Below are 13,108 nucleotides of genomic sequence, written 5' to 3' on the forward strand. Positions count from 1 at the left end.
AAAAATGGGTGAAAGATATCAAAAGGAACCAACTTTGAGTTATAAAATAAATAAGTCATGACGAGGTAATACAGCATTGTGCTGTTGGTTAGTTGCTAAGTGATATCTGACTCTTTTGTGCCCCCATGGACTGTAACCTGCCAGGTTCCTCTGTCCATGGGATTCTCCGGGCAAGAATACTGGAGTGCGTTCCCATCCTCTCCTCTGAGGGATCTTCCGGACCCAGGGATTGAACCTGCGCCTCCTATGGCTCCTGCATTGCAGGCAGATTCTTTACTGTTGAGCCACCAGGGATTTGTAACTATATATGGTGACAAATGTTAACTAGACTTATTGTGGTAACCATTATGCAGTATATACAAATATCAAATCATCCTATAGCACACCAAAACTGCATTATCTTTTGTGCATAAAAAAGACAAAAATCTATCTTTTTAAAGAAGTTTTTTCTATTGTCTATAATAGTGCACATTAAAAGTAAAAACAAGCTACAAAGAAGTGTAGAGTACTTTAAAAAAGTGCTTTCCAGGGAATTCCCTGGTAGTCCAGTGGTTAGGACTCCATGTTTTCACTGCAAGGGTACGGGTTCAACCCCTGATTGGGGAACCAAGATTCCAGAAACAGCGTGACCGAAAAACCCAAAGAAACAAAATACAAAGCAGTACTTCCCAATCTTTTCCGTGTATATGGATCCCCAGGCGAACTTGTTAAAATGCAGATTCAGATGTAATGATTTGGAATGGGGCCTAGATTCTGTGTTTGTAACAAGCTCCTGGGTAACACAGAAGCTGCTGGTCCTGGGACCACACATTTTTAAAGTCCTTTGCTAATATTTCAAGGATAACATGAAATACACACACAAAATATGTCAGTGACAGCTAAAATCCATGTATACATATTACAAGAGTTGCGTCAGTAAAATTTTGCCTTAAACCACATGTCAGTACTAGTGACACTATTGGAGGTAGTAACGCTTGATGTTAAACAACAACAACAACAATATTGACTTAGTTTTCTAAAGCTATTCTCTACATTGTTCTCTAGTTCAGTCTCCATGAATTAGTCTTGGATGAGAAAATATTGCCCTTCTCAGGGTATCATTTGAGGTTATTATTAACTCTCAATTACTGAGCTAATGAGGAAGAGGGATTGTGAATATATTACATAGGTAATGTATAATTTCACTTTAACTTCATGTATGACCATTAGAAACCATTAGATGCCATTAAATCTTCTGTTATGTAGGTGGTAATAAACATAAAAGTAAATGACTTTGGGCTTCACTTTCTCAGTTCACTTTTAACTCAATAGAAGTAATGCTGGTAATGTGAAAAATGTTGAGACGGGCTTGCATAGTCGCTTAATAGTTGAGTGCACTTCATCTACTTATTAATCCCTGTGTTCTCATCTATAAAATTGGTTTATAATGCCTGCTGTATGGAGTATCAGGGACAATTCAAGGTATGCTACCTTGCTAGCATGGGGCTGCCAAGGTGGTGCTAGTGGTAAAGAACCTGCCTGCCAATGCAGGAGACATAAGACACACGGGTTCAATCCCTGGGTTGGAAAGATACCCTGGAAGAGGGCACGACAACCCACTCTAGTATTCTTGCCTGGAGAATCCCATGGTCAGAGGAGCCTGGCAGGCTACAGCCCATAGGTTGCAAGTAGTCGGACACGATTGAAGCGACTCAGCATGCATGCACCTTGCTAGCATACTGATTTTGGACTTCTCAGCTTTCAGAACTTAGAGGAATAATTGTCTGCTGTTTTAGCCACTCATGTATGGTTATTTTGTTATGGCAGTCTGAGCAGAATAATGCATTATTCCATCATTATATATATTATTATATATAATATATATTTATATATAATTATATATAATATATATTTTTATATATAATGGCATGCATTATTATATTTTGTACATAAGTATTTAACATTTTCTTTTTAAGAACTGGATGTTTCACTCATGTTATATTACTAATCCTCACACAGATAAACATAAGCAAGAATCAATAAAGAAATGTCTTTTTGCTTATTATTGTTGATGACTATTATGATCTGTTGAAGGCTATCTAACATTAAGTCTGACAATAACCTCTGAGATGTATTATTACTTCCCTTTTACAGATGAGAAAACTGCAGCTCTGAGATGCGATTTGACATGCCCAAGGTCAATTAGTTAATGAATGGAGAAGCCAGTCTAGTTCCAAGGTTTGCAAATATTTCCCCGTGAAGGGATTAAACATGTTCAAGACATGTTATCAACCATTAAGGAGCGCATATTCTAGTTGGGAAGGCATGATATTATAATTGAAAAGTTAAATGATGTACAAAAGATAAATAAGGGACCAACATAAGAAATGGAAAAATACCACATCAAAGTGTTCTCTAACTTGTGTAAAAAGTTCCCTAAACTTATTTGTCCATGAAGCTTATTTTTATGTCATACCTATTAAAATCTCAAGTAATGACTATTTTGAGGAATTAAATTTGGAAAATGCTGGTTCATTTAGTAGGTATACTGAGCTTTGAATTTAGAGGAAGCTGCAGTGGTCTGGGTGGGCAGAAGGAGAAGAATTAAGTAGCAAAACAAGTAAACATATTTTTTGAATCCAAATACCCTCAATTTGATTTGTCAATAACTCTTTACCTTATTAGATTTTATTTTTAAGAAGCATTTATTGAACATGTGAGTACTTTCCATTTAATTCTCACAACATTCTCATGAGGTAGGCATTATTATGATTTACGTTTTACTGAGGAGGAATCTAAGGCTATCTACTCAATAGTACATTGAAAAGCCAGATTTTGGACCCAAAAGGTCTGGCTCCAGAGCCAAAGCAGCCAACCATTATGTAAGCTTTTTTAAGGGAGCTTTGTTTTAAACCATCATCTCAAGTAATTCTGGTAAGACAGTTTTCTGATAGCTGTTTAAGAAGCTGAATCCAGATATTGGTTCTTAAACTTTAGCGTGCATCAGAATCCCTGGAACGTCTTGTTAACACACAGATTGCTGGTCTGATGTCCAAAGTTTCTGATTCAATAGATCTAAGATTGTCTCTGAGAATTTGCACTTCTAACAAGTTCCCAGTTGGAGTTGATGATGTTGGTCAGGGGACCACATGTTGAGAATCACCAGTCTATACTAGACTATGGAAAGAATTGAATATTAGTGTGAAGGAATTTGTGTTTTATCAAATGAAGTATGTGTGTGTGTGTGTGTGTGTGTGTATGCTGTCTAAGTTTTTGACTAGAATAACTTTATATGTTAAGAAGTACACTGGGGATACAGTAAAAGGAAATCTCCTATTGAGTCTATTGCCCAGCCCCCAAGTTCTCCTCCCAAAGTCACATACATTTCTAGTTCCTTGCGTATCTTTCTATGATTAAAGAATAGAGGGAGGCACAGTTTTTAGCATTCAGGCACCCAGAATGCTTATTTTCTTGTCATTATAGCAGTCTAGTAAGTGGACTACTGAAAGTTACCATCTAGGGTATTAATGTTATATAAACTAACCATCTAGATCAAATAATTAGAATTTTAGACATAGGCGGAAACTACAAATGAAGAAACTAAGCCACTGAGAATTTAAATAACTTGTCCAAGTTCACATAGTTAAGTGGTGTAGCGAGGGATCACACCCATGCTGTTGGACTCCAAAGCCAGTGCTCCGTGTATTATCCCTCAGCAGTCAGAGGCCAACAGGAAAGAAGTGATTTATCCAGCTTTGCATAGTTATTAAATTTTCTGATTCCAGTCTTTCTCTTTGGCCATACGCTATGATGGAGTGACTTTTTAAAATATCCATTCAAATTTTTGAGCTTTCATTGCTTTTCTCCAAAACTATGAAGCTAACAGAGAGAAGGCTTAGTGTAGTTTCTCTTCCTATGGAAGATCCTTTAGAGTAATGGAGCTCTTAAATGACCAAATATTGCAAAATATGTGACTCAAGAAGCATTATAGCTCAATTAACAGTTTAGCTTTGAGATCTGATAACTTCTCTCAGCCTTTGTTTCTGCATTTGTTAATGGGGAGAAAATAATACACACTGAATAGCGTTGATGGGGTCTTTAAATAAGAATACATGTAAAGCACCAAACATGGTATCTGGCACAATGTGAACACAAACAAAAAGTTGTTTATTACTATTTTCATTGCACATTCAGTTCTTAGAATGGCTGGAACTCCTAGGCACAACTTAAGATTTGACAACAAAAACAACCAATTTTACAAGTCATTTGGCACAAAAGTCATGGAAACTATTTCAGCTGTAAAAGACAGCTGAATTCTTTCAGCAATTTTTACTAGTTGGACTATTAAAAATTACCAAAGATAAGTTTAATCTATGAAACATTCTATATGCAGAATGAGAATATTTTTGCTCACTGCAGCTGATCTTAACATTTTGGTGAGCAGAGTTCTAGATAGAATGTCTCATAATAAAATACAGACTATTCCACTGATGCTGAAACTGAAACTCTAACCCTTTGACCACCTGATGCAAAGGGGTGATGGCCATCTGAGGCTGACTCATTGGAAAAGACCCTGATGCTGGGAAAGATTGAAGGCAGGAGGAGAAGGGGATGCCAGAAGATGAGATGATTGGATGGCATCACCGACTCAATGGACATGAGTTTGAGCAAACTCCCAGAGATAGTGAAGGACAGGGAAGACTGGTGTGATGCAGTCCATAGGTTGCAAAGAGTCAGACACAACTGAGCGACTGAACAATTACAACAATAACTATTCCACCACTTACAAAACACTTTCTGCATGTGACCTGGGGTGACATTAAATAGTATTCTAATCAAATTTATCCCTAGCCTTGAGCTAAACCTCTGATCTATAAGTTCTGAATTCCCTAAGGAAAGCAAAGCCATTGTATCATTATTATTTTTACTTCATAAAGATTGTTTATCAAGGTGTACTATAAAAGTTTAGATTTAGCTTACTTTTTGCACAAGTGCTCCATTGAAGTGAGAATGTAAGTGAGAAAATGGCTGTCATAATTTTACCAACCAAAAAATGTATTGTAGAACTGAAATCTTTGAAATTTTTCATTTTAGGACTACTTTACACTCTTAATCATTGGTAACCGTAAAGTACTTTTGTTTATATGGTTTATATCTATTGGTATCTATCATATTATAAATTTAAAAAGGCATTTAAAAATAATTATTTATTATTCAGTCTTAAATAACAATAATAAACCCATGACATGTTAATGTAGGTAACATATTTTTATAAAAGTATCTATATTTCCAAAACCAAAACATTTAGTGAGAAGAGTGACATTGCTTTATTTTTTCAAATCTCTCCAATGTTTAGATTAATAGAAGGTAACTGGATTCTCATATCTGCTTTTGTATTCAATATGCTGTTGTATATTATTCTGGTTAAGTTATATATATATATATAATCCAATATCACACAGATATGTTGTTGGAAAAGGGAGGGAGGAGTATTTTTACAGTTTTTTTGGATAATTGTGACTATTCTTTGATACTACACCAAAACTCAACAAATGATGGTTTTTTAGGGGATACAGTAATTGCAATATGGAATCTGAAATATATCCGTGAACTTTTCTTACTCTTCATACCAATACATTAACACCAACTAATCCTCTTGCACTTTGAATGAGTCTATTTCTCATGTGTGATTTTGTAGTTCATGCATTGGTCATGGAAAATGTTGCTTTACAAAATTAAACAGATTTTCCAAATGTTGATGCATTTCATAGACAACCTCAATAAATCACATTCATTATCACACCAGTGATATCAGAAAAGCCTTTAAATGTATGGAAGCCATCAAATTTATAGTGGCAGATACAAATTTTCCTAAATTCCAACTTTTGCTTGATAGCTCAAATTTCACTGTTGGCAACAAATACTGTCAGTTGTTGTCCTCAAAGTAACAAAGCTCACTTGGTTCATTTCTGAGAAAATGTCTGCCACATACCCAAGTCTGACTAACCACAGTTTGTCAATCATTCTTCCTCTTTTTAAAATAGGCTTTAGTTTTATAGCCATTTTAGGTTCACAGCAAAACTGAGCAGAAGGTAGAGATTTCTCATATACTGCCTACTGCTTTTTTTATTCTTTTTATTGCAATAAAACATAGTATTATAGTCCATTTCCCTAACACTTCCATTCATGGCTTTATATGAATGTCAAAACATCAAATTGTAGACTTTAAATATGTGCAGTTTATTGTACATCAATCATGTCTAATAAAACCGTTTTTTAAAAAAGCTTTCTCCCCACCCCAAGTATACCCAAATCTGTTAAAATGTGGATTTATATAATTCTTCACTTGAAATGTGGGACAAGATTCCTATAAAATGGCCTTACATAATTTTAGAATGAAGACAGCTTATGGATTTCTCACTTTACATAAGTTATAAACAAAATAATTCCAATGAAACATTGATAATGGCATACATACATTTCTTAAAGAACCGTAAGTCAAACATTAATGACAACATAAAATTAGAAATAAATCACTTTCCGATAAATGGAATATATCTTTTTCTTAGAAGGCAACAATGATCTTTTACCTTGAAGCTTTTTATGCAAGCTAAAACATGTTTATTTCCTTAAGAAATACATTAAGTTTCTATAAATATCAAATTTTACTAACAGTGTAATGGTAATATATACTTAATGCAGTTCTTATAAAAATTGATTTGATTTTGTAAGACATTCAAGTGAATTTGGAGCTGCTACTCAGTCAAAAGTATCTGGAAAATTACAGGCAATGATATAATTGAAGGTCTGGGTAATCATTTTGCTTGTGAAAGGGTAATGGTCAAGTATTTCTTATCCTATTATATAGTTGGGTGTCAATGTAATGTTCACATATAAAACTAAATTGATATACACAACTACATAAGTAAATAAAATGTGGTCTAAAACAAGTTTAAATATGAACAAAATTGTTGAGATCTCCAGTGGAAAATGTGTTAAAGTAGAAAACTCAATATATTCTTTTGTCTCTGGCTTTAGAGAAGCAGACTGGTATGAAACTTTGGCACTTACTTTCCGAGTGTATTGGGTAGCATCGTAAGTTGATTGTCATCTACTTTTAGAGTAGTTAGCTTTTTCAACAACCCTAAAACAGAGAACATGTATTAATACACAAGAACAGATTAGTGATAGAAAATACAATATACATCACAATATAATTGGGATGAATGTTTGTCATGCTAATTGGCTCCACTCTGCTTATATCAACCTACAAACATATTCGCATGTCTAGTTCTGACCTTCCAGTTGCAAAAACTTCACTTACATCAGTGGGAGTTCAAGTACAATGATGGAGAAAATTAAGAAAATATAGGGTTCCATAGAAACCTGAGTTGGTGATACTACTACCACATTTTCCTTTTCTATTATATAGCAAATGGACAAGATGAAATTTTTCAAGCCAGCTGTGATTCAATATTTAATTAACTCATAAGCACTAATAACTAACATTCCTGTTGTGATACAAATTGAAAACAAATCTGAATTAAGCCTAATAACCAACAAATGGGTACTGAAGTACTGCAGTGTAGTTGTTATAATTATGGACTTGGAAAGTTACAACATATAACTTCATACTCTTTCAGTTATCATAAATCCTTGACTGGGATCAGTAGTAAATACAAAAACCCTCAGTTTTTAATATATCAAGTAGAACTGGCTAATAACTGACATTCCAACTATTCATATTTCACTAATTTATGCCCTTCATAAACTTCCTGTTTTATCTACTCCTATTCTCAGGGTATTAATGAGCAAAAACTGCAGAGTAATAGAAGAACAGCTTCCTTTACCCAGCCATAACAGAACCTAGAGTATCAGTATGGCCTAAATAGCCAAAATTCAAGACAAAGCATTAACAGTGGCTGATTTTGGTTTTACATATGTTTTGCAGAAAACTTGTTCTGACAGATATCGTAGGTTCCATGGTCAAATGTGTTTGGGAAATGCTAAATTAAACAAAATCAACCAGATTTCTTTAGTGAAAAATGTTAAGGAACTTTTAATATACTAATGTAGCAGGATAACTCCAAAGTTATTGTAGAACTTCTGTGTGTGTGCAAGAGTATCTTGTACAGTGGTGTTTCACAAACATGCTCTGAGAAGTGCTGTTACAGCTCATACCTACCCACCTCAAGTATTTTGAGCATAGCTTAAAGGCAAAATGTAAGTCACTGCTGCTGCTGCTAAGTCACTTCAGTCGTGTCCGACTCTGTGAGACCCCATAGACGGCAGCCCACCAGGCTCCGCCATTCCTGAGATTCTCCAGGCAAAAATACTGGAGTGGGTTGCCATTTCCTTCTCCAGTGCATGAGAGGGAAAAGTGAAAGTGAAGTCGCTCAGTCGTGTCTGACTCTTAGCTACCCCATGGACTGAAGCCTGCCAGGCTCCCCTGTCCATGGGATTCCCAAGGCAAAAGAGTACTGAAGTGGGGTGCCATTACCTTCTCTGCAAGTAAGTCACAAGAAGTCAGAAATAAAGCTGTTGTTGCATTTGAAGTTTCAGTATGCTCATTACATAGTCTACCAAAGCACGCAGAATCTCTAGTGAAGAGAAATGTCATCACTATCAGACTGCTGTGAGAAAATACCTACAATATTTGGAGATTAATACATCAGTTTGTGCCCATATGATACACGGCTGAAAACAGTAGCACCTGGGAAAGAGGACAATTCTCACTGGGGTAATTCATCTCTGAAAAGTGAACACCCACTGCCTATTCATCTATGTTCAAAGGGTGACTGAATCACTTTAGCTTCTCTACTGTATATGTAAAAAACCATCAACCTTGGAAATATAAAAGAACTCTTGAGCTTCCTCATCAATTGTGAAAAGAATACACAAGAATCATGAATTACAACTAAATTTTTTATGAGCTGTAGTTGTGATCAGTCCCTGCCCACAGGTGGAGTCAGAGGAGGGCTGACAGTTTCCACATCACTCGGCTGGGTTATGAGAAGTTTGGGGTTGGGTTACAGAGGTGAGAAGTTTGGGGTTGGGTTACAGAGGGCTGTGCAAACATCTTGAAGCCAGGTTGCCAAGCAGTCTTTAAGAGAATCACAGTCCCCAGGTCTGAAGTAGTGGTGTGAAGATCTTGAGGCAGGATAGCGATTAAGGTCAAAAGAGTGATGCAACAGATTTTTTTGAAATAATGTCTCTTTGACAGCAGCTTCTACAACTTTTGCCAACCCACTACAGTACTCTTGCCTGGAAAATCCCATGGACAGAGGAGCCTAGTAGGCTAGAGTTTATGGGGTCGCAGAGAGTCAGGTACGACTGAACAACTTCATTTTCTTTCTACAGCTCTAAATGCTGAAGCAAGTTAGGGCTCCCTCCTTTGTTCCACATATGTGAACTAAAGGGATCATCATTCATTTGAGCTATGGCTACTTTGTTATTCACATATTCCATACAAGGGTGTGCTCTCTGGACAGATTCCAGAACTTCTGTAGCAATCTGGTTGTTCTTGGAATAGAAATAGGCCATCAACCTCAGCTCTGTTACTCATGACTCCTGCTGACAGATATTTCCTTTACTGTCTAGCTATTGATATATCTGTTTGGACTGTCTTCTACCCTCAGGAACCAAAGGTATTTTATACTATTTCTTCCTCAATTCTCCACCTCTTTATCTTATATTCCCAACTCAGATATACTGAAGAGAAAGGAAAAGGAGGTTTTTTACTACGATTCTGGCTACTACATATAAATATATAATAAGCAGCAATATGATAAACATTAATATAATTTGCTATCAAAATAGCTAATATTTATATGACATTTACACTATATATTAGAATTTTGAAAGCCAAATCGCTGTGTACTCATCAAATCTAAGATTATAATAATTATTATACTATCATAGTACCTAACATTGATTGAACATTTACTATACACTGAGTTCTGTTCTAAGCAATTTTACATATATTAATTCATTATTTCTCAAAATAATTCCCTGATGCAGGTACTATTACTTTCCCATTTAAAAGATGATAAAACTGAGGCACACAGAGATTAAGTAGCTTGCATAAAGTCAAACAGCTAGTAAGGTAGAAAACTGGACTCTGAATTCAGGCAACTTGATTGCAAAACCTGTGTCTTCACCCAGTAAGTGAATAGGATAAATTATTTAAATTATTTTGGAAAGTAAATATATATATTCTCCTTTATTGAGTTTCTCCACTGTCCAAAGAAGCTGATTATGAAAATTCTACCTAGAAAACATAAAGCCCTCTTCATTTTCCCTGGAACCAGCACACTGAAAGAGACTCAGCATACAGGGTTGTTTGTTGAGTACATAACTCCATTCAAATATCCCACAGCTAAAATAGGTGTAAACGAACTAAAGATTTTTAGTTTCTATTTCCTTTTATTATTAATAATACTATGACGTTTCTTGTATTTTATTCATTTAAATGTTGGTAGTCCAATAGACAACTCAGGTTCAAATAAAGAATACAAGGTGTAATTTACCATCAAATCAGAATCAGTAAATTATTTTAGGACCTTTGAACAGAGTTCCCAGGTATTTCTCTTGACCAAGAGAAAATTTTTCAAGGAAAGCCAGCCTTTCTGCATATACAATCAGGTACTCTAGCAACTCTGCAGATGGATAAATGTAATTTTCCCTAAAAGGTCAATAGGGTCCAAAGATAGTTCCAGCAGGAAGCTACTGACAAAGTTACCTTCTTAATTTAAGGATCACTCAGCTTCCCAGGTGGCGCTAGTGGTAAAGAAACCATTTGCCAAAGCAGGAGATATAGATGTGGGTTTGATCCCTGAGTTGGGAAGATCCCCTGGAAGAAGGCATGGTAGCCCACTCCAGTATTCTTGCCTGGAGTATCCCATGGACAGAGGAACCTGGTGGGCTACAGTCCATGGGGTCGCAAAGACTCGGACATGACTGAAGCGACTTAGCACACATGCATGCACAGATTCTAAACGAAGATATCAAATACATAATAAAACTTGCCTGTGCTGGTCTGCTTAATGCCAGCCAAGCATCTAATCTGGTATTTTCTATCATCTGTACAGGCTATTTCCCCCAGACCAGAAGGTTAACTCCCTAGTCCACTTTCTTAACAGAGGATATTTTAAACAAATAATTACATCATCTTTTATTTCACTATGTGACCTTTTCATTTCCAGAATTTCTAATTGGTTCTTTTTTTTATAGCCACCTGTTCTTAGTCATCACGCCTGTTTTGTAAGTTCTTATTATTTTTATAAATATTCTTCTTCCTTTTATTTATTTGAGAATCTACACATACTTACAATAATTTTTTAACTTGCTTGATAACTTTGGTTTCCCTTGGGGTAAAATTTCTATTGTTTGAGTTGTTTTAAAATTAGTTTTCCTTTAAAGTATTTGTTTTCATGCCCATTTGTGTCAGTGGATATTTTCTTACCTATGTTCACTCCTCCATGTCTGACACTGGTTACTTCCATCTGACCCTCAAGTTTCTGGGGTTTAGAACCAAATCTTAAATTAGCAACTTAGCGCTCTCATTCAACCTGGATATTGCAAATTCAGTCCAAAGCAGCTGGTATGTGTTGTAATTTTCAGTAGTGAATCTGTATCTGTTCTCTCCTTTCACTCTAGCTCTAGGTTCTTCAGTCTCTCTTAGCAGAAAAGCGTTTCCGTCCCCAATCCCTGTAAATTTGTATTCTCCTGTTATGCTGAAGGTGTTTTTTTTTTTTTTTTAACCACTCAGTATCAGAATTTGTGGCTACCACTTCTGTTTGTGGTCTGGAGCCCATCATGTCTGTAGGCATTATTGTGTTTCCATTATATCTCAGTTCCAGGTATATGCTCATTCTCTTTAAGCAGAGCTAAATTATGTCATTGACTCAATACTTAAGGAGTACTTACCATATACCACCCATAATTCTTTGTATGGAGAAGACAGTAATGAAGAAAATTATGTTCTTCTAATATAAATAGCTTTTTTATTTTCATTATGCATTTGAAGATATGGAGTGGTTTTTGAGTAAGGAGAGTAAGAAATGTATTTTGACCGGATGGCTATCTTGACCAGATGATCATCTCTAGCATCTTGATCAGAGGATGCTCTTTTACACCATTATATTTCCTTACTTTCTACAACATAAAATAGTACTTTCTAAGCTTATCTGATCATAAGTTTCATCTAAGATAATTAATAAGAATACAGAACAGAGGGCTTATTACATACTTATGGGGTCAGAATTTTCACAGAAAGAGCCTGGAAATGTGGAAGTGTTTAATTGAGCTTAAGATAAGTCTTATAGAGGAGTAAGTTGAAAAAACACTCTTACAAAAATATATAACTATGTAAATAAAAACATCATCAAATCTATAAAGAAAGTAAAACTAATCTGTTCTGTTAAAAGTAATATTCTCTATTAACCTAAAAGAATAGTGAAAATGGAAGCAACAAAATATTGGAGAACAATTTTGGCTTGTGATTCAATTTTCAGAAGCATTAATACGTTCCAGAACATATGACACATCTAATTCAAGGAATGTTAAAAACTATATTCCAAAATTAAGCAGTTTGATGATTACTCTCCTATCTGTGTCCTCTCATAAATAATAACAGTAGGATATCTATACAAAGGTTTACTCATTATTTATATTCTTTCATTGTTATGCAGATAAAAATTTATGACAAAAAAGGATTGAGTAGTTAATATACAAATTTCTACTCTTATGACTCTTGACAGCATGCAAAAGATGAGATGTCATTTTTAAATAATAGAACTATGAAGATATTTTATATATTTTTTGTGTTATTCTTAAATTAGAGCAAGGTTACAATAAACTTAAAGTAGAATAGAGCAACACTGTGGATAGAAAGTGTTAGTTGCTCAGTCATATCTGACTCTTTAGGACCCTATGGACTGTATCCTGCCAGGCTCCTCTGTCCATGGGATTCTCTAGGCAAGAATACTGGAGTGGGTAGCCATTCCCTTCACCAGAGGATCTTGCCAACCCAGGGATCGAACCAGGCTCTCCTGCATTGCAGGCAGATTCTTTACCATCTGCGCCACCAAGGAAGCCCATGTTACTGGTAATTCTATAGTGACAAAAG

The 13,108-nt window shown here is 35.4% G+C and overlaps 1 protein-coding gene across 4 annotated transcripts in view; it reads right to left on the minus strand.

Moving 5' to 3' along the window:
* The window catches only part of LRRC7 (leucine rich repeat containing 7), a 574,473-nt gene that overhangs the window by 127,151 nt on the left and 434,214 nt on the right, over positions 1-13,108 (minus strand). For 2 of the 4 annotated variants that reach the window (XR_014053757.1, XM_081490660.1), the window contains one exon: positions 7,051-7,123. Coding sequence is in view for 1 of the 4 variants with exons in the window: in XM_081490660.1 (XP_081346786.1) it covers positions 7,051-7,123 (73 nt within the window). In the remaining 3 variants the exon portion in view is untranslated. Of the gene's footprint in view, positions 1-7,050; positions 7,124-11,721; positions 12,967-13,108 lie in introns of those variants that run through there. The other 2 variants (XR_014053759.1, XR_014053758.1) reach the window with 2 other exon arrangements.

The sequence above is a fragment of the Giraffa tippelskirchi genome, chromosome 5 (assembly GCF_054371585.1).
Source record: "Giraffa tippelskirchi isolate mGirTip1 chromosome 5, T2T-mGirTip1v1.2.pri, whole genome shotgun sequence".
Classification (NCBI taxonomy): Eukaryota; Metazoa; Chordata; class Mammalia; order Artiodactyla; family Giraffidae; genus Giraffa; species Giraffa tippelskirchi.